The 22,805-nt window shown below is 42.9% G+C and overlaps 1 protein-coding gene across 1 annotated transcript; it reads right to left on the bottom strand.

Moving 5' to 3' along the window:
* Nucleotides 1-12,709: 12,709 nt before the first annotated feature.
* LOC142498499 (extracellular calcium-sensing receptor-like) lies at nt 12,710-22,673 on the bottom strand. Its single transcript, XM_075606732.1, has 5 exons — nt 22,416-22,673; nt 19,488-20,330; nt 16,848-17,075; nt 14,070-14,193; nt 12,710-13,626 (listed from the first exon to the last, which is right to left on the bottom strand). The coding sequence occupies exons 1-5, from the start codon at nt 22,671-22,673 to the stop codon at nt 12,710-12,712; spliced, it is 2,370 nt and encodes a 789-aa protein (XP_075462847.1).
* Nucleotides 22,674-22,805: the final 132 nt, after the last annotated feature.

The following is a 22,805-nucleotide window of genomic DNA, read 5'->3' on the forward strand; positions in this document are numbered from 1 at the left end:
CTCCAGCACAAATCCAGGGATCCGGGGAAAATCTGGCTCAACCTACTCGGGGTGAGGTACCACTGGAATAGAATTTTATATATGTTTTCCTTAATAGTTGTACAGATCAATGTTTTAGATGCTGCTTCCCAGATATCCTCCCAGTCATCTCTATCTATTTCAACATTTAATTCTTCGGCCCACTTCAGCATATACCTGTGGTCGGAGTGTGCCGCCTTTCTCGCCATTCCCAGATATATTTCTGATATCAAACCTCTAAAATATTAGCCTCTTTTGCATAATTTCTCAAATTTTGTTAGGGGTTGAAATCCCAATTTTTTCGAAATTGTTTGTAAAAAGTGGCCAATCTGAAGATATCCAAATATCGGAAGATTAGTCACATTGTATTTGTTTTGTAGGTCCTGATATGGCAGGATTTTGCCTTTAGCTACAAAGTCATCAGCTACTAACATGTTTAAATCCCTATAATGCTTGAGTTCCTTCGGGAGGCATCCAGGTGGGAATTCAGGGTTGTTGTTTATTGGGGTGAGTAGGGACGGGAGCAAGTCAATTTATATTTCTCCTTATTTTTAGAAAATATCTTCCATGTACATCTCATTGCACCCAGTTTAAGATTTTCAGCGAAGATCTCTCCTCCTCTGTCAGACCAAAGGGCGGCTAGGAGAGAAAGAGGGTTCGCATAGTAGACTCAATTCCTATCCAACAGCACATTGCTGGGTTGTTGTACCACATTATAACTTGTTTCATTTTGGCCGCCTGATATTATTTAATGATATCTGGGACCCCCAAACCTCCGCATTCTTTTGGGGCTAATAAAATTGATCTGGCAACCCGTGGTCTTTTGTTTTTCCAGATGAATTGGAAAATTTTATTTTGGATATTTTTGAGTTCGGGAAGGGGGATATCGATTGGTAGAGTCTGAAAGAAATATAGAAGCCTTGGTAAGATATTCATTTTAACTGTGGTTATTCTTCCTAGCCAAGATATCTGATATTCGTTCCAGCTCTGTAGATCTTTTTTGATCTGTGCAAAAATTGGGGGAAAATTGTGTTGATATAGGGATTTGTATGAACTTGTTATCTGTATTCCCAGATATTTGATTTTCAAAGCACTCCATTTGTAAGAAAAATTTGTTTTTAATAATTTAATTTCAGGTGCTGACATAGTAATATTTAGTGCCTCTGACTTATCTGTGTTAATTTTATAACCTGAAATTTTCCCGAATTGGTCTAATTGGGCTTGTAGATTCGGGAGGGAGGTCAAAGGGTTAGCTATTGTCAAGATGATATCATCCGCAAATAAGGACATTTTGTAATTTGTCCCTCCAATTTCAATTCCTTTGATATTTTTTTCGTCTCTGATTGTCGCTGCCAATGGTTCTATAGTGAGTGCAAATAGAAGCGGAGATAAGGGACATCCCTGTCTAGTACCATTAGTAATTTTTATAGGGCTTGAGTGACCTCCAGGGAGTTTGACAAATGCTGTGGGAGTTTATAGAGAGCTATAACTCCCTAAAGAAATTGGCCCCTAAATCCGAATTTGATCATTGTTTGATCTAAAAAATCCCATCTTATTCTGTCAAACACTTTTTCAGGGTCTAGAATCAATAAGATTGCCTTCGTATTGGAGAGATGTACATGGTCAATAATATCGATAATTTTCCTTATATTATCGGAGGCTTGTCTTCCCGAGACAAAACCTACTTGGTCTATATGTATTAGACTTGTCAGAATAAGGGTAAGCCTATTTGCTAAAATTTTACTGAAGATCTTTAAATCTGTGTTTAGGAGAGAAATAGGCCTATAATTACCACACTGTAGTGGGTCCCTTCCTTCTTTATGGATGATTGCCAAATTTGCTTTTGACATTGATGGCGGGATAGCTGCTCCTTCCAGAAATGAATTGAAAACATCAAGCATATAAGGGGCTAATATCTTCCTAAACTTCTTATAGTATCGGTTTGAGAAACCATCTGGTCCTGGCGTTTTATTTATTTTTAGTTGTTTTATTGCCTCTGATAGTTCCTCCTGGGATATAGCTTTATTTAAGTCCTGGGAGTTTGCTTCGGACAGTACCAGGAGATCACATTTTTCCAAGTAACTAGAAATAGCCTCCGGACAACGAGGCTCTACTATGGGGAAAGTTTAGGTTAGAGAGTTCGGAGTAGAATTCTGAGTACTCCTTGGCTATCAGTTTGTCGTTTAATGTTTTTACTCCCGTTTTGGTTTGTATAACCGAAATTTGTGATTTAACTCTTAGGCCTCTAAGCTTGGAGGCTAGGAGTCGATCCGCCTTATTACCTTTATCATAAAATTTTTGCTTGGTCCATCTTAGTGCCCTCTCTACCTCATCCAGTTGGATCTGCTTGAATTCAGTCCTGGTTTTATCTAGTAATTTATATAATTTTTTGGAAGGATTATTTTTATGTTTTTGTTCTAGTAGTTTTACTTTTTCCTCTAGTTCTTTGTAAAGTTTTTGTTTTTCCTTCTTTTTGTATGATGCTATTGAGATAATCGCTCTCCTTATTGTGGCCTTATGGGCTTCCCATAGCATTGCTGGGGATTCCACCGATCCCTTGTTCAGCATAAAATATTCCAAGGTAGTCAGTGAAAAAATAGGGAAAAAAAAATAGGGAAAAATAAATCCCCAGTACCGTGCTCAGCTAAGTGGTATTCCTTGTAAAGATGATTGTAGGTATATGTCATATAATCAATAACAAGTTGGAGAATCCGTCTTATGAAGCATGTAAACCGTGTGTTCCATACAGTTAACCCTTGCTCCTCTGTGGCGGGCGGGACCTGTATCTAACGGTGAAATCAGTGTAAAATATCTGATTACCTAAGAACAGTATAATGTCCCCCTTAGGAGTTGTGTGGGTACAAGGAACATTAGCCCCAGAACGCAGGTAAGCGGACTGGGGTACTCACGGTTGGCAGATATCAGCTGTTCCTTTGGCGTGCGTCATGCTGATGATAAACAGTAGAAGAAATCCTGCGGGAGGTAAGCGGAGCACAGCAGAGCAAATGCAGGGGCTAAACACCAAGATAAATAAAAGTCCTTTATTGCATGATTGACATCATGGTAAGTGGTGAGTAAAAATCTCTTACGCGTTTCAGGCGTCTGCCCTTGATTAAGTCTCCTGCTATGATATTGCAGTATTGGGTTGAGTTGAAATGGATTCAAAAACCTCCCTCAAAAACTTTGTTTGCCCTTTATTTGGAGTGTAGACATTGACCAATGCTGTCTCCACTCCAGATAGGGATCCATATAAAATTAGAAATCTGCCTTCTGGGTCTGCAACCTTTTTATTTAGGATGAATGGCACATTATTTTTAAATAGTATGGCCACTTCTCGTTTTTTGGCTGTGAAGGATGCATAATATGTTTGGGGGTAGGCTCTCTAAAAAGTGTTTGGTGGAGTTGTTGTGTTAAAGTGATTCTCCTGTAAAAACACGATATCTCCATTTATTTTTTTGATTTCCTGAAGGGCAAGTTTTCTCTTTATCACTGAGTTTAGGCCTTTTACATTTAGCGTTATTAGTTTTAATGACATTTTATTGGCCATTTTGTTTTTTTTCCTGAACACAGTAAGTCTTTAAACTCCCTCACTTTCCCAGGGTGGGGGGTCGTTTTTCTTTTTTCTTTTAGTACACTAACCTTTATGTACAATATTTGGTCCGAGTGGATGTTCTGCTGTTGCTGTAAACTTTTCCTCATCTGGTATGTGGTAGGGGTATTGGAGGGAGACAGGAGTCGGGGTGGTGGGAAAGAAAAGAGAAGAAGAGAAGGAGAGAAAAAGAAAACAGAAGGTGGGCAATATACCCTAACATAGAAACCCTCATCTCGCTAAGAATGAGGGAAGTGGGCATAGTGCCCCTGGGAGACTTCCCTGAGTTCCGCATTCTGGAACTCGTCAAGGAGAGTACAGACCCCTCCTATACATAAAAAAAAAAAAAAACATTATAACCAATCTTAACATTATAACCAGTCTTAACATGACACTACAGTCTTTTGCTTTCTCAAATAGTTAGAATCTCTAGGTCCCTAGATAAAAATCCCTCCTATTGAAGGGCCTTAACGAACTCTCATCTCTTCAATAGAGGTGTAAACATAATTTTTTATCTTAAAATTCTTCTCATCTATAATCCAATTTGAGATCTAAGCCTTTCTATATTGGGACTCAAAGTTATATCAATTAGTATTATTATTTCACCCCCCCCCCCCCCTACTGTATATATAAAATTTCACTAGGTGGTGCAATTGCATTATTGTTGTCTGATTTTTGTGTAAGTAACTACTGTTGGAGTTATGAGTCCAAATATACCTAGGACACGCTTTGGATTATTTTGCATTATAATAAACAATACCTTATATCTATTCATTTATAATGGACATTATAATCTAAGGAAACTTAATCTAACATTGGTGGTGAGTTGGCCACCCCATGCCCTTTATCAAAGTATTGTACAACTGTGTCTTTAAGTGTTCCCTCTTTAGTTTAGATTGTTTGTTTCTAGAAGCTTTCTAAGGTATTTCTTAGTAGCTGTCTCCGTTCATTTTCTCCGAGAATTTCCTCAGACAGGGTATACCAGGGTATCGATCGCGTTTTGGACCTCCAAGGACAGCAGATCGAATCCCCTCCCACGGACCACAGAAGAGGGGAAGGTGAGTCGGTCTTCGGGTAGCCATATCTGGTGGTGTAGGTGGCTCCAATCTGTCGCACGGAGAGGGAGTTAAAGGTATGATCACTCCTTTTAGGCGTCATTGCTCGGGTCTTCCCCACGATATGCAGTCTGGGGTGTATGCAGCCAGCCAAAAGAGAGTCGTGCCACTCCAGTCTTATCTGAGAGCGGGCCTCTGAAGGGGCGCAGGCGCCATAGCGCTCCTGGGTCAAGGGGGATTCCCACAGCCGCGGGAGTTAGTAGTGTGATTTTGAAGTAGGGAAACCTCATACGAGTCTTCGTAGAAGCCCGAAGGGGGGAAGGGAGGCAGGGTAGTCAGTCAAATACTGTAGGGGTTTGGTGTGAAGCGTCTGGTTCCTCTCATTCCTCCCCAACTGGGGTCCTCTCTGTGGCAATTCTCTGAGATGCTCTTGGTATCCTCGCCTGTTGATGTTGATTTGCGCTTCCACTGTATCCTCAGGGGCTGATCCGTCGCTTGCGTGGGGCAGACCCAGGCCTCCCAGAAAATGTGGACCATCTTCAGGGTTTGATAAGGTATGGAACTTCCCCCCTCCCTGGACAACAATCTTCACTTTAGAATGGACCAATGATCATTTAAAATCCTATTGATAAATTTGGATGACTGGTTGTAGGTGGTAATAAATCTTACAGTCGACCTCTCCATCTCTGAATATATTATTGGGGTGTCATAACCTGAACGTTTTCCTCTCTGTTGTTTATTTTGTTTGCTTTTTGATTTCTCAAGTAAAGTCGATCTAGCAATGGAACTCACCTTGCTGAGAGAGTCGGACACCACGACGGGATCATATCCCTTAGAACGAAACTTCTTTCCAAGTGTGACCGACTGGTTTTCAAAGTCAACATCCCTTGTGCAGTTCCTACGAATTCTGTGGAACTGCCCCAAGGGAATATTGTTGAGCCAGTGTTTGTGATGGTTGCTGGACGCATGGACGTAGCTATTCACAGACACAGACTTGAAATGTGTGGTGGTAATGATATTCAGGTCTGTGTCTATGCTCAGGGCCAGATCCAGAAATACAGTGGACAAGTTGTTAATATCAAAAGTAAATTTGAGTCCAAACGAGTTGTCGCTGAAGGAGCTCAGGATATCGTGTAAGACCGACTCCTCTCCGTCCCAAATTATAATGATGTCATCTATGAAACGGCCATAGTATACGAGACCCGCTCCAAGTGAGGTGTTTTGCCAGACATGGGATTCTTCCCAGTGCCCCATAAAGAGGTTGGCATAACTGGGAGCGAATCTCGTACCCATGGCCGTTCCACAGATTTGCAAGTGAAAATCATTTTCAAATAAAAAATAATTGTGCGTGAGAATAAAGTGAATACTTTGTAAAATAAATCGCTTATGTTTGTCTGGGAATCGTGAATCCTTATCCAACCAATATTTAATTGCCTCTAACCCCTTGGTATGTTCAATACAGGTGTATAGTGATGATACATCACATGTAGCCCATAGATAGGTGGATTTCCACCTGATATTGGAAATGGAGTCGATGACATGGAGCGTATCCTTAACATGGGACCTCAGTGCAGTTACATAGGGGTGAAGAAAGTAATCTACATATTGGGATAGGGTCGATGTCATCGACTCCACGCCCGATACTATGGGTCTACCAGGGGGATTGGACAAGGATTTGTGCACTTTGGGGAGGTGATAAAAAATGGGAGTGCGTGGATGTGTACAAAACAAAAATTTAAATTCCACTTTTGAAATAATACCATCACCCTGTGCAGATGTGAGGAGCTCCTTCAGCAACAACTGGTAAGTGTCAACTGGATCGGATTCCAACAAGGTATAGGAGGCCGAGTCACCCAGGAGTCTGCGTGCCTCTGTGAGATAGCAGATACAGCAGCGGCAGCTCTTATTCGAGCAAATGCCGCTGGCTGAATGAGGCTGGGAAGCGGGTAGCCGCGGCGCGTGGCGGCGCACTGTGACGTCACGGTCACAAGCGCGCCCGGCTTCCCCGTCTTCCCCGGCTTCCCCAGGCTTCCCCGACACCCCTGGAGTTCAAATCTAGGTAAGCGGGGGTGCGGGGAAGCAGAGGGGCAGAGTAGAAGCCGGGTTCGGGGTGTCTTTGGGGGGGTAATTGCGCGCGATGTGGAGGGGGGGTGCGTGGGGGAAACGCGGCGGCGCGCGTTTCTGACTGGCGGCAGCTGGGGTAGATCCCGGCATGCCGCCGGCATTTACTCGAATAAAAGATGTCGCTACTGTAAGTCCTGGATGACTATGCCCCCCCCCTTGTCGGCCTGTCTAATAACTATATCATGATTGATCTTCAGCCCGCCCAATGCGCCCAGTTCACCTTTTGTTAAATTGGGGTTAAATTTGGTGGATTTTGCACACATGGACTCAAAGTCACGTAAAACCAGGCTGTAGAACGTATCCACAAATCCGCCCTTGGACTGGTATGGGAAGAAGACTGATTTCGGTCTAAAAGGTGAGTGCAAAATATTGCAATCCTCATCTAAATCTCCCTCCAAATACCTGGTCGGATTGGTGGACCGCTCAAAGTAGTCAAGAGATACCTGTGATCCCGAAGGTGAATCCGACTCCCTCAGCAATGAAGTGAGTGCATCAATGCATTGTTCTTCCTGTGTATTAAAGACAATTCTTGGGTCAGTACATTTGATATTATTCTCCTGAATCTTATAGTGTCTATTTAATGTAATTTTCCTCACAAAACTGTTGAGATCAATAAACAATTGAAATAAGTTAGGGCCTGTATTGGGGGCAAAGGATAAACCCCGCTCTAATAAAGACTTTTCACATTCAGTCAATACAGTGGATGAAAGATTGAAAATATTACTACACTCTGATGGTGTAACTATTCTTCCTCTGTTTTCCTTCTTCCTCTGGACAGCTCTGCCTGCCCTAACTCCTCTGCTCCTCTTTTCCCTTGGCCCGAAGGCCTGTTTGGGGCCTCGCGGTCCCAAAGGGGATAGTGCTTGTCCGGATCTCTCCCCTTCAGTCCCCCCTCCCGCCTCGGGGTCCCGTCTAAAAAATGGGCAGATCTATGGTGGGTGGTGGGTTCTTTAGGCCTGGCCCCTCTAGCAGTATCAGCTGATGTACCATTTGTATCCCGCACATGAGGTTTGTCAGAGCTCACCCCAGTGTCTCCTGTGGGAGACTCTACCTCCAGGACCGAGAATCTCCCACTAGTGTGTATGTGCGAGGAACCATTGGGTGGGCCCCGAACCCTTTCAGGCTCAACATGACTGGGGGGGGGGGGGCGTGATTGGATGTGTCCCTATATGTATGGGAACCACCTCTACCAGACCTGGAGCCAGACCTATATCTCCCTCCCTTTCTATAATTGGGGTTATGTGGTCGCTTCCAGACCCTTACCTTGTTCGTGGCATAATCCTCCTTATCCCGATTGAGTTTCGTATCTTTCCTGTCAATGATCTCCTTTTCAAAGGTAATGACTCTCCTACTAGTCTTATCATCATATTCCTTGAACTCCTCAGTATCACAATAAGGTTTGAGTACCCCTTGAATTTTCTCAATCTCCAACTCCAATTCTTTCACTTTTTTGTCTCTAAAATCTATTAAAAGTTTCATTAATGAGAATGAGCACCTATCAAGTGTCTCATTCCATTCCCTGCTAAATTCTGGATTGGTTTCAAATGTGGGGGATTTAGTTACCCTTAGACCTCTGGGGATGATTTTACGGTCTAGATAGTCTTGTAAGGAACAAGCGTCCCACCAATGTCTCATTTCATCCTTCATTAAAGTTTCTAATGAGCATAGACACAGACCTGAATATCATTACCACCACACATTTCAAGTCTGTGTCTGTGAATAGCTACGTCCATGCGTCCAGCAACCATCACAAACACTGGCTCAACAATATTCCCTTGGGGCAGTTCCACAGAATTCGTAGGAACTGCACAAGGGATGTTGACTTTGAAAACCAGTCGGTCACACTTGGAAAGAAGTTTCGTTCCAAGGGATATGATCCCGTCGTGGTGTCCGACTCTCTCAGTAAGGTGAGTTCCATTGCTAGATCGACTTTACTTGAGAAATCAAAAAGCAAACAAAATAAACAACAGAGAGGAAAACGTTCAGGTTATGACACCCCAATAATACATTCAGAGATGGAGAGGTCGACTGTAAGATTTATTACCACCTACAACCAGTCATCCAAATTTATCAATAGGATTTTAAATGATCATTGGTCCATTCTAAAGTGTGATCCTTATCTAGGACCTATCCTGCCGGATAGAGCTACTGTTACATATAGGAAAGCAAGGAGTATAAAAAGCATACTAGCTCCCACTAGGCTTAAATCATCCTCCAAGTGTGATACTGTAAAACAGAAGGGACCATTGGGTAACCATCCCTGTGGCCGCAGTCGATGCATTACGTGCAGGCATCTTTTGAATCAAACTCATGTTTGTTCTCCAATGAGGGGTACCACGTATGCCATCAGTAGCTCTATCACCTGTCTCAGCACTTATGTTGTGTATCTTATACAGTGCGGTTGTAGTCTGAAATATGTTGGACGAACCACCAGGACTCTGGGAACTCGCTTCCTAGAACATAGGAGAAATGTTATTAAAGGTCTGAATAATCACAGTGTCCCTCGACACTTTAAATTATTTCATCAACAGAATCCCAAGACCATGCAAATTATGGGAATAGAGACCATTTCTCCCTGTGTTCTGGGAGGCGACCGGTTCAAGACGCTCTGCAGGCGGGAATCCTATTGGATTCACCAATTGGGCACTCTCAGTCCTGGGGTACTAAACGAATGTTTAGACGTTAGTACTTTAGTTTAGTTTTTCCTCGGATGCCTCTTCCTGTTCTCCTCCTCTGCTTCTCAGTTCATCACTTGTTTGGATCTCCTCCAGAGGTCCCCCCATTCCTATTCCCTATTCCTTCCCCTTCCCCCCCCCCCTCCCCCACTTCCCCCCCCCCCTCCCCCCCCCTTCCCCCCCCTCCCCCCCCTCCCCCCCCCCTTCCCCCCCCGCCCCGCCCTTTTCCATCCTTCCCTTCCCAGTCCCCACCCTCCTCCCTTCCGTCTGACAGATGGATGATCCATTCATTGCACATTAATGTTGATTCATAAAATAGACACTTTTAACTAGGGACACTGGGTGAAATAGATGATACGAGGAATTTATCCTATATACACTGTATAACACTAAAATAGCACTTTTATATATACATATTCAATTTATTTAATTAGATATTCACTTAGTATGGCCAACTAGGGCCTGGTAGTTACCATTATAGAATTAGGTAAAAATAGGTATATAGTATATAGTTCATAGCACACATATAATATTTCCACACAACACTTATCTTACTTGATCACAGTATAGCACATATATGCAGATATACTTTCCGGGCCCCTGCCTTGTTTGTGGCATACAGACTCCAGTTATATATTCTCCTTTTGAGTTTAGGCTTTCATTTGTATGAACATTTATATTCACATTTCAAATTTCAAATTTTCATCCTTATTTATATTTAAATTTATATATAAATTTATATCTAATTTCATTCTGTCCTTAGTCCAATCATATGGGAACATAGGAATTGGTATTTGATTTATGCACTCATCTGGGTGCAATATTTAATATTTAATTGATTGTGGTTGCATATATGTATATGTATATAATGTCATATGATCTCCTGTTCCATCATCAATATTTAAGTAATATACTCCACACTGGCCTGTGTGTGATCATCCCTCTATCTACAGGTGGGATCTAGATATGTATTATCATTGCACCATGTTGATGTATTGCAATGTATCCCATGGTTACAACTGATGGGGTTTGATTCACATACAGGATTAGTATTTTCAATTTGGGTTTGAGCCCTAGAGAATTATGTTGTTTTATTATGTTGTTTTATAATTGGTTATTGATAACTATTTTATATCTAATATATATTTAACTGTGTGTTAACTGTATATGTATATTTAGTAATATGATTGGATATTGAATGTATATCTTAGTTTTATTTCATCATCTCCTCCAATTCTTTCAGGGTAAATATCTGTATTTTATGTAATTATGTTTTCTATAGTGTTGATAGCACGGATAATGACTGCAGCTGAGTAGGGGTGTTTTTACATCAATTACCATCATTGGAGTGTGTATATAATACCGGACCTCCCCCCTCACGTTATCCCTTTGAAAAAGTTAGCCGAGACTGACGAAACGCGTCAGGGAGCGTCGTGACGTCAGACGCACTGACATTGAAGTCTATATCCAGCGCAGGAGCGGACTGATCCTAGCGCTAGTGCTGCAGGCACTACCTATACGGAACTTTTTGTCTGGGACTATTCACAGCACACCAGCCCTGGGAAACTGCTGGTACGCTGCTCGTTTGCCAACGGAGCCTGGGAATGCCCCCAAAGTCTGCATTTTGACCGGATGACTTACATCAGTCCTGGAAATCTGCTGAGACGCTGCTCCTTCACCAACGGAGCCTGGGACTGCCCCAAGAGCTTGCAGTTAGACCGGATGGTGGTGATTATTATCACATATGCTTGATTTTATTGTACTTCTTGTAAGTGCGTTTTTTACCCCTCCCTCCCCCCTCCCCTTCATTAAATATACTTTTATACGCTATGGGCGTGCGCTCTCTCCTCTTTTTTCCTTTTTAGATAACCTGTGGACGTGGTAGGTCCACACTGAGAGCTGCCGGAGACCCTACATACCAGCACCCATATTCATCATCGGAACTATTTGAGGACTGGTTTATCCTTTCATTTGCTTTTTTTCATGTGTTGTTGTTGTAAGTTTGTTATGGGCCTATCTTATGGTTATAGGTCTGTATACCTTTACAATATTGCTTAGACTATTTAGGTTATACATCAGATATTTCTACATAGACATACATAGTTTATATGTTCCTTTAAGGCGCAGCTTTTTTCCTTCTATATATATATATATATATATATAAATATATATATATATATATATATATATATATATAAAAGAGAGAGGAGAGAGCGCACGCCCCATAGTATAAAACTGAATATTTAATGATGGGAAGGGGGAGGGGGGGGAAAAATACACTTACAAGGGTACAAGTATTAAAAGCATTTCGTGATAATATCACCACCATCCGGTATCTTTACTTTGATCAAACGTCCGTCAGTCTCTAGGAGGTGAAGGAACCGTGATCATCAGGATGTTCAGGGCGTGAAGGAAGTATCAACGAAATCGTGCTAGAATCCCAGAAAATCTCCTTGCTGGATGGCCTCTGTGATGTTGAACACACGAACCTGCCTGTTCCTGCGCACACGTGATGACGTAATGTCCGTACGTTTTGCGTGATGGCGCTCCCTGATGCGTTTCGTCACACACGGGCGACTTTATCAAAGGGTGATGGAGAGGGGATGGACGCATGCATATATATACACAAATGGTAGCTTAGCAACCCCTTGAACCAGCTGGAATGGACACTACAACAATGAGAACTCAATCTACTAATTGCTACCACACTAGTAACTATAGAAATGGGGGTTTAAAGGAGAAACGGACCATGTCATAAATCCTGGAGGGACTAATATACCAAAAAATCCTGGAGGGACTAATATACCAAAATGCCATGAGGAGTATGTTATTTTAAAAGAACTAACATATAAATATATATATATATATATATATATATATATATATATATATATATATATATATATATATATATATATATATATATATATATATACACACACACACACTTGTGAGGCTACATTTTAATAGGAACGTTGACTCCCTTTAAAAATGTGTTTATTCTGATATACTGTAAATTTGTATACTCATACTGGAGTGTTAGACCTCTGAGTTATAGTATTCCTATCCATGTTTTTCAGATCTAAGACAGATTGAGATGATTAGTGAGTGAGATGTACCAGGTCCTATTCACAATCCTCCCTTATCGCTGCTCAACTCATGTGGCCAGTATTCCTATCCATGTTTTTCAGATCTAAGCCAGATAGACAGATTGAGATGATCAGCGAGTGAGATGTACCAGGTCCTACTCACAATCCTCTCTTATCACTGCTTCTCCCTGTTATATACTTTTTACTGTTCATCTGAGGCTGTATTATAATGATGTAGCATTTTGGAAAAAATATGCAAACAAGGAGCCCAGAGCTTGAAGATAAGATTGCAAAAACTTCTACAGCCACCATGTGTTTGCCTTTGGTGCTGAGATAAGCTGGGATAAATGTCAACCAAACACTGGCAAAAACCAGCATGCTGAAAGTGATAAACTTGGCTTCATTAAAGATATCAGGGAGTTTCCTGGCCAGAAATGCAACCAGGAGGCTAATAGAGGCTAAGAGACCCATATAACCCAAAACGCATGAAAATAACACTTTGGATCCCTCATTGCATTCAATAACGATGGTTCCAATCTCTGCTGCCATATTGAGCTCTGCAAAGGGGGGAGAACTGGCCAGCCAGACAGTGCACAAGATTATCTGGATCATTGTACAGAAAGGAACAATATATCTGGGAATCCTGAATCCCACCAGCTTTCTTATCCTGCTGACCGGATTGGTACCACTGAACACCATGATGACAGTGATAGTTTTGGCCAGTATCACGGAAAGGCAAACAGAGAATATGACCCCAAACACCACCTGGCGAAGCATGCAGGTCGTCATGGTCGGGCGGCCAATGAATACCAAGGAGCAGAGGAAGCATAGAATGAGGGAGATGAGGAGGAGGTAGCTCAGCTCTCTGTTATTGGCCTTTACTATGGGAGTCTTGCGCTTTATTATGAACAAGCAGAGCACAGAAACTGTGAGCAAACACAAAAAGAGTGAAATACCAGCCAAAGAGGCTCCTAAAAACTCTTCATAGGAGAGGAACTGGCTGGGTTTTGGCACACACACCTCTTTTATGGTATTAGGCCATTTATCTTCTGGGCACCTGAGGCATTCACTGTTATCTGGAAAAAATAATAAAAATAATTATTAGACTAACACAGTCACTGCTCCTGTCTTGGAGATGAAGTTGTTCAACTGTGAAAGAATTCACACAAGGCAAGATTTTAATATGGTTTTCTAGATCCTTGTTTTCCAATCTTTTCATACATACTGTAGCAAACAATAATTTATATTATGTCTACAGCACACAGACTTTTTGAGAATTTGTAATTTGGAGCCGAACTACAGATCCCTGCATCCTATGCCTATTCCTATGCTGCTAAGTAAGATGATACGTACAGATATATGAACGATCTGTGGTTGCCGACAAATTATATCCAGCCTTCAGATATAGTAAGGACTAACCATAGATTTCAGAGATATGAATGCTAATATTTTTAGTAACTAAATTAGTATCAAATGTTGGAAGTACAGTAATTATAAGGGTAAGTATTACTGTACACACCAGCAGGATTGAGGATCTCGCCTTCGGAGCATGGTAAACAATCAAAACAGCAGATCTTTTGTCCTTGACGTGTGGCTCTTCTGTGGCCTTTTGGGCATGGGGCACTGCAGACTGATAAAGGAGCCTGGAAGAAAGTGAGTTCAGAAAAATTATGTCACGTCACACAGATTATGCAGGGGATTGCCAATTGGGTGTGTCTATTGAGTCTATAATTCAATAGCATCAACACAAGCACAAGGTCTGTTTTTTAGGACCATGATATGTAATCATGGGTATAAAAGTAGTGATTGCAGTGAATCAGTTAGGAATTTTGTGGTTGGTGGTATTGTAGTTCAGAATACAAAGCCATTATGGTGTAGTATATGCTGTATATAGCAGTTGCAAAATCATATCCCTGTTGTCTCTGTTATTCACCCAGATATTTAAAAGATTGATCATCAAATGTCCATCTCCAACCTTTTTCTCAATTCCTGGGGTTACCAGTGCAAACTAGGATTTCTATTGCCCATGGTATCCCATTATCAATGGGGTTGGCACGCTGAGGTATATCAGCAGATAAAAACACACCATACCTGTACATATACCATGTGCAAATTTCACATACTTTTACCTTTGGGGGGGGGGGGGAGAGGGGGTACTGAGGTATGAATGGCTATTCAATCCTAAACCTATAAATGAATTGATGTTCCAGTCTTGGATCTCAAAGTATGTTCTCATTCAGATTTTCTGATTATACTGTATATCCTTATATATAAAAGATTGCTATAGCTGGAAATCAATGATCTCCGATAAGGGGTATCAGAACTCCATCCCACATTATCTGCCACTGCCTTTAGCGCAGGATCTAGCTCTGATATAACTTACCAAAACTTAGCGAATCTCACCTTATATGTTTTTAGAATGTACACTTATAGATTACTCCTTGTAATTGTGTCAGAAACAGGGTTCCCTGCTGTTCAATGCTATTTTGGACACACTAAGGGGGGGGAGTGTTTCATGCTGGTCCTTTTTTGAAGTGAAACTTCTTTAGTGGCACCTCATTCGTGATGGGGCAAAAATGGATTGTGGAGACAGAAATGAAACGGATGTGACGTCAGTGCTGGCAGTTGAGGCTGGGCTGTGTTCTGGCTCAGCCCGACCCCAACACTGACATCACACCCGCTCCACAAATCAGATGCGGCGGCGATAGCCGCAGGCGCCACTCCTAATGGCCACCGCACCCCCCACACAGCCGCTGACATGCGGCGGCGGCGGCGATAGCCGCCGGCGCCGCTCATAATGGCCGCCGTTCCCCGCCCGCTTCCTACTACCGTGCCGCGCATGCGCGATGGCGCCAGTGACTCCTGGCTCCTGCTCGGGTAAAGTGGGAAGCGGGGGGGTTTGAGCGCGCCGCTTCCCACGTATACGGCGGGCCCGGTGCGGCCGCGTCTCAACCTTCCCCCACCCCTCTCCCCCCAATTACCCCCTCTATTCCTCCCCCCACACCCCCCCACCGGCATTATGGTGTTCTTCCCTGGGGGGGGGGGCCGTCACATGGGCCTCCTCGCCGTATGTGCCGTCCTCCTTGCCCTGATCCCCGGCACTGCGGGGCAACACAACCTGTGCCCATCCCTCCTCCTACCACACTGCTCTGCCGCCGTGCTCGCAGGTGCAGGGGGTGATCGGAGGTGCAGGGGGTGAGGGGAGGTGCAGGTGAGGAGGTGAAGGGGGGTGATGTGAGGAGGTGAAGGGGGTGATGTGAGATGCAGGGGGGGTGATGTGAGGTGCAGGGAGGTGATGTGAGGTGCAGGGGGGTGATGTAAGGTGCAGGGAGGTGATGTGAGGTGCAGGGGGGTGATGTAAGGTGCAGGGAGGTGATGTGAGGTGCAGGGGGGTGATGTAAGGTGCAGGGAGGTGATGTGAGGTGCAGGGGGGTGAAGGGGGGTGCAGGGAGATGATGTAAGGTGCAGGGGGGTGATGTGAGGTGCAGGGAGATGATGTGAGGTGCAGGGGGTTGATGTGAGGTGCAGGGGGTTGATGCGAGGTGCAGGGGTTTGATGCGAGGTGCAGGAGGGTGATGCGAGGTGCAGGGGGGTGATGCCAGGTGCAGGGGGGTGATGCGAGGTGCAGGGGGGGATGCGAGGTGCAGGGGGGTGATGCGAGGTGCAGGGGGGTGATGCGAGGTGCAGGGGCATATGCGAGGTGCAGGGGCATATGCAAGGTGCAGGATGGGTGCGCATACATCACACACGCACACACACAGTCACACGCACACACACACAGTCACACGCGCACACTACACAGTCACACGCACACACATACATTCACACGCACACACACACAGTCACACGCACACACACACAGTCACACGCACACACACACACAGTCACACGCACACACACAGTCACACGCACGAGGAATTCACGCTTAGTGCAAATAGCTAATACAGGGGATGTGTGCCGAGCACGCACATTCTAAGTCCAAATTTATTTGCGTTTTGTCAAAGAAATTGTATTTTGATTTTTAATTAAAACATCACAAACACAATTTCTGTGACAAAAGTCAAAGAAGTTTCACTTACTATGCGCGTGCACAGCACACACAGCTTTTTTTTAGTCTTGTGTAAAGTATATGCACATCACTTATATAGTTCAACTTATTGTAAATGCCAATGAGTTTAATTATGAATTTGCAGTTTAAATACAGATCTGTACTTACATCAGGAAGCAGCTATAAGTACACAGATAAACAGATAATAGCTTATATAAGTTATACTGAGCACTGTATAATAATACTTACGTGACTCCGTCCTCCATTCCATAAGATTCTGCTTTGGTCAATCTGCAGTTCGTGGCCTTTCGGAGAGCGGGCATCATAGCTGCCAATGTGGACATATTGACTGCTCCCATTAGGGTAGAGCTGCCAGTTCAAGATATCCATATACATGGGAGCATCACCATTCTCATCAAAAAATATTGTCTCCCCAGCAGTGTTGTTAAAGTTTACTTTTTTGACATAATAGAGCAGCTGAAAGGCAAAACATCATCAAAGCAGGAATCACTTTGCTGACAGATTGATCTATTTTGAAAACGGAGCTACAGTAGTTCTGTGTTTTGCAAAATAGATATGTTCTATGCTCAGGGCCGCCGACAGGGAGGGGACAGCCAGTATTGCTGTCCTGGGCCTGCCCAGTCAAGGGGCCCAGCCTCCCTGTCAGCAAAACTACAGTTTCCATTCTGTGCAGGCAAAGCCGAACTCTCCCCTTTCCTATCTGCCGCCCCCTTCCTTTCTCTCCTGCAGGCAAGCCAGACCCACCCTTTCCTCAGCACCACCCCAAGCTTCCCTCCTCAGGCAAGCCGGGCCCTCCCCTTTCCTGGCTGCTGCCCCCCTCCCTTCTCTACTGCAGGGCCCTCTCCTCCCCTCAGTACCACCCATTTGTCTCTCCCTCCCCAGGCCTCTGCGTGCCTGCTGGTCTCTGCCTTGTACAGCCCATGCTGCAGCCAGCAGACCCACCCTAGTGCCCCAGCTAAGCTCACATGCCCCAGACCCCACGTATACAACAATCCCAGGCACCTTTCCCACCACAAGGGGGGACAAGGCTTATTTGTTATGTGTGTATTTGGAGAGGGGGCTTATTGTGTGTGTGTGTGTGTGTGTGTGTGTGTGTGTGTGTGTGTGTGTGTGTGTGTGTGTGTGTGTGTGTGTGTGTGTGTGTGTGTGTCACGGTGTGTGTGTCACTGTGAGTGCCTGTGTGTGTGTTACTGTGTGTGTATCACTGTGTGTGTGTGTCACTGTGTGTGTGTGTCACTGTCTGCGTGTGTGTCTGTCACTGTGTGTATGTGTCACTGTGTGTGTGTGTGTGTGTGTGTGTGTCACTGTGTGTGTGTGTCACTGTGTGTGTGTGTCACTGTGTGTTTGTGTCACTATGAGCGAACTGTGAGTGTCACTGTCTGTCACTGTGTCACTGTGTGTGTATCACTATGTGTGTGTGTCAGTGTGTGTGTCACTGTCTGTGTGTGTGTCTGTCACTGTGTGTGTGTGTGTGTGTGTGTGTGTGTGTGTGTGTGTGTGTGTGTGTGTGTGTGTGTGTGTGTGTGTGTGTGTGTGTGTGTGTGTGTGTGTGTGTGTGTGTGTGTGCGTCACTGTGTGTGCATGTATATTGGGGAGGGAGATTAATGAGGGTGCAGAGGGGAGAAAAATACATGGGGGTGGGTGAGGTGGGGGTGTAAGTGAGAGAGGGGAGAAGGAATGGATGACAGGGAAGTGTAAAGGGGTGTGAGAGGGAGGTGTGTGAGAATGGGGGGGGGGGTGTAAGAGAAGACGGGGGTTCACTGACATGTGCGTGGGGGGCCCCGATGGAAACGTTAGGCCTGGGGCCCAGGAACGCTGTCTGCCACCCTGTCTCCTCCTATTGCTAGAACTGCTAACTTGTTCTATCTGATTTTGCTCCCATTACTAGAACAGCTGCCTAGAAAAGCAGTGGTTGTGGTTCTAGTCCTGTTGGATCTGAAAATAGTACAACATTCCATTAAAAAAGACTCATGCTAATAGCTTTGCAAAGTATATTTAAATATCTCCCTCAGAGGAGGGAGACAGGGAGACTAAATTAAACCTCCTTAGTTTATCAAGCAGTCTCTGGCCATAAGACACCTTCCGGTGCTGGACTAAACGTTACAGCCCATTGATGTCAAGGTACAGTATCTTACGGCAGAACACTTCCCTAGATTAATATGGCCTTAATGATCAGAAATATCTTTTTGTTTGAAACACTTAACATCATTATCAGATGCAGCCAATAATTACAGCTGCTGATACTCATTGCACACTCAACCTGTAAAACATTATAACACTTTCAAAGAGTAACAGAAAACAGAAAACATCTTATTTGTTATTAAAACAGGAGAAGTCACTGTGCCATGTGAAACTTTCAATGTAAAATCACCATATCTGGCATGACAATGCATACTGTATGTGGTTTTTACAGACTCTTCTGTTAAAAATTCTGTTGCTGGGTGTGTGATAACCCCTTTCCACATTTTCAAAATAAACATACAACTCTCTTTAATGATTCTGATTAGTACATCTACTAATAACAGTGAATGTATTAAGCATTTTTTTTTTTAGATAATAGGATCATTGTTTTTTCCAAACATCCATGAGAAACCATTTTAAAATAACAATTTCACAAGAAATGTAAAAACTAAGATCAAATAGTGTTTGAGATTGTAATGTCTACTCATTTTTTGTATTTTTAACTGTTTTTTCCTTTCTCATTTTCTCTCAGATAACACAACATATCCCAGTATATCCAATAAGATCATTGGGTTTCTATAGGGTTCTATGGCATTATGGGTGCACAATATCTCAATATCCCATCATATCTCACAAGAGGAAACAAATCCTGCTACTGTACATCTGTATTTATGTGCTAGGTGGTACCTGCCAAGGTTGATGATTGTAAATATCTGCACAAGATCCGTTTTTGAATGGTCCTTGACCTGGTACACAGGAGCTCATCTGGTGCAAAGCATGAGCCAATGCAAAAACTGCGTTGTGAGTTTTGTATGTGTATCTGAAGTTGTGGACATCATATACAGATGGATCAATACTGTCTAGTCTCTCCTTGCCGGTGCACTGAGGGGTTCCTTCCTCAGATGGTTTGGTAGATGTATAATTGTTGGTCTCCTCGGCTGGCCAAATACAGCCAAAAGCATTCTCCCAAAATGTCTTCATGAAGATGTCATCTAAAAACTTGGAAGGATGGATGCTGTAAAGAAATTCCTTGAAGCCTGGAATCTTCCCAGTCTGAAGAGCGACTCCCAGGCTACCATTTAAGGTTTTTATAATGTCTTTTCTGAGAAAATCTGAAGAAATGGACCAGCTGCCACTACCAACCCACACTTTGTCAGTAATATTATGGGTGGAAGCCTCTTCCATTAAAGGGATGAGGTTCTCAATGGTGCAATACACAACAATCGCTGTAGCTCTTGATTTTTTAACGACATCTACTATTCTGGAGACAGACTCCATGTAGCTGTAGATAGGAAGAATCTCTAGGAATGCAATGCAGCCACCGTTCCTTTCAATCTCTTTGATTAGCAGCTGACTACCTGACCTTCCCAGGTCATTGTCTGTGGTGATGACACCCACCCATGTCCAGTTGAAGTACATCATCAACCGAGCAATGGCAAAAACGGTACTGTTGTCATTGGAGAGTGTCCGGAGAAAAGATGGGAACTGTTTTTTATCACTGAGAAGGGGGTGAGCTGAGGCATAGCTGACCTAACAGATAAGATAATAGACACAATATTCATGGTTTCATCAACCTCTCAATGTGTTGGATATTTCTGTAGCTAAAAAGAGGTTATATATATATATATGTTTTATGGAGTAATAGGAAGAATAAAACAGCATTGTTATAAATATAGAACTCTATAATAAGATATGGACGAACTGATCTGAATCCGTTCCACCGATACTCCTTTTTTAGACTAAATCACCTTTTGCATAGTCTTTAAGATATTTCACAGGCAGGTGAATGGAGGTAATTTACATATACTGTAGCGCACAGATTTATCCCAAAAGAAAGGGTCAGAAAGAGACCACACAAGAATGCACTCAATGTCAATATACTCGGTGTTCTATCACAAATAGCCTATTACTAGATACCTTCTAGAAGTAAATAACATAACCTGTGAGAAGTTATGGGGTTATCCCATCCACAAAGCAAAATCTGATTACGGATTGGATGATAAGAAATCATTGACTCCAATCCGATCGACTTTTAATTATTTAATTTTGATTTGATTCAGATTTCAATATCTGAAATAGCATAAAAAGGGGGAAAACAAGCGCAAAAACTGTGAACTAGAAGGATACGTTGTAGTCCAACTATATAGATTTCCTTGATGGGTGCCGCACCGGACCGCAAATGGGTTAGTTCAGAGCCACTTGTGTTGTTTGGGGAGTGAAGTTCAAATTAGGAAATATATGTAAAAAAGAAAAAAGAAAAAAAAAAACACAATAGTGTAATATTGTATGCAACCGTCAAGGTAAAAAGTAATGCACTCACATTAGGCAAGGTTAGATGAGAATTTCGGTTGTTAAGTGAACCACACTGATGAGCAGACACACACTGTTGAGAGTTATACAGAGAGGGTGAGAGATGCTGCTATACTGATCTGGGAAGGCACACACAGACAGCCCTGTGAGAGACTGAAAGGAGACCTGCAGCAGAATATCCTGCTGCTGAGGAGCCTACATTGACGCTGCAAGTCTTGCGATTGGAGGAGAATATCCTGCTGATGAGGAACCTGCAATAATGCTGCGAGTCCTGCTATGAGAGAAGGTCTACATTACCAGATATATCCTATCAACAGAGATTCCTGCTCATCAGTGTGGTTCACTTAACAACCAAAATGCTCATCTAACCATGCCTAATATGAGTGCATTACTTTTTACCTTGACGGTTGCATACAATATTACACTATTGTGTTTTTTCTTCTTTCTTCTTTTTTTGCATATATTTCCTAATTTGATGAGTTCGTGCGCAATTGGAACTTCACTCCCCAAATATCTGAAATAGGGAAGAAGAGGAGAGGAGGTGGAGGAGCAAAAAAGATGTACATTTCTATAAAGAAATTAAAGGTTTTCCTTTTTTGGGAAGTGGTAGCATTTTGTTAGATGATCACTTGCTACATTGCTGGTACACTATACAAATAAATTGAATACTCTTGAAAGAATGTAACATTTGATGTTAACTGTTAGTGAAAATTGAAGGACGTTGGCATGTGTGGCACAGAGTGGGAGGTTTATCCACGGTTTAAATGTATTTTGGCCACATGATGACTTCCTTAGAGTGGTACAGTAGGGTCTCCTATTTGTCCCTAATTACTAAAGTGGATGATGTGAGGTGTAGATGTGACCAGTATAGTTTATTCCCAGGTCATGATACAGTGCTATTAATTATGATACACTGACTAGGAACCGCAATTAGGTCTTTTTAAATTTAAGTAATATATTTTGTGTAATACAGTGTCAGTATCATGGGTAATTTCATGGGTTAAAGGGCTCACTCTATATCAGCCAAAAAGTATCTGGGCCTTTTTGGATTGAAATTATGACTAAAAATGGCCCAATTGGCTTATTCGGTGGATATTGAATAAGACCCTATATATTTGGCACTACCAAAGTGCATGAAATCAAGTAGTACTTAGCAATCTTTGTTAATTGTACAATACTTCTCTTACAATTAGATTCCTCCAGTGTCATAGTATCTGCCAGCATTCCAAGTATACCCTGTTTTCGACTGGACTTGCCCTGTCTCATCAGCAGAATGTTCAAAGTGATGAGTTATTTCTTGCTTACCTGAGGATACCTGTAGAGTCCCAGGATTTGAGCTGTAGGAATTGAGGACTTTGATGGCATGTCTCCGACTATAGCAGATGGCATGAATTTTCCATGGCAATTAAAGTTTGGCACAATGTCCTTCTTTCCTGATAAAATCCACATTGTCCCCATTAAAGACCTCACTTCATTGTAACAGGCGTCATAGATTTTGAAACCCAGTGTGACATTGGGCAGGAAATCCGGTGTGTTATTAATCTCGATGGTGGCAAATACCATGGATAGGAGGAAGCGGTAATACCGGATATGAAATCTGAAAATGGAAAAAGGTTTACAAAAATTACATTCCAAATTAAATGATTGATATTTCCTTATCTTGGCCTTCAGTATGTACATGCTCCTCCTCCACAT

Source organism: Ascaphus truei, chromosome 7 (genome assembly GCF_040206685.1).
Source record: "Ascaphus truei isolate aAscTru1 chromosome 7, aAscTru1.hap1, whole genome shotgun sequence".
In the NCBI taxonomy this organism is placed as follows: Eukaryota; Metazoa; Chordata; class Amphibia; order Anura; family Ascaphidae; genus Ascaphus; species Ascaphus truei.

Coding starts and splice junctions, on each gene's coding strand:
- LOC142498499 (XM_075606732.1), bottom strand. CDS start 22,673: ATGGTATTTGCCACCATCGAGATTAATAACACACCGGATTTCCTGCCC. Junction 20,331..22,415: donor GACTCTACAGGTATCCTCAG/GTAAGCAAGAAA, acceptor CTTATCTGTTAG/GTCAGCTATGCCTCAGCTCA. Junction 17,076..19,487: donor ACAATCATCAACCTTGGCAG/GTACCACCTAGC, acceptor TTTGCCTTTCAG/CTGCTCTATTATGTCAAAAA.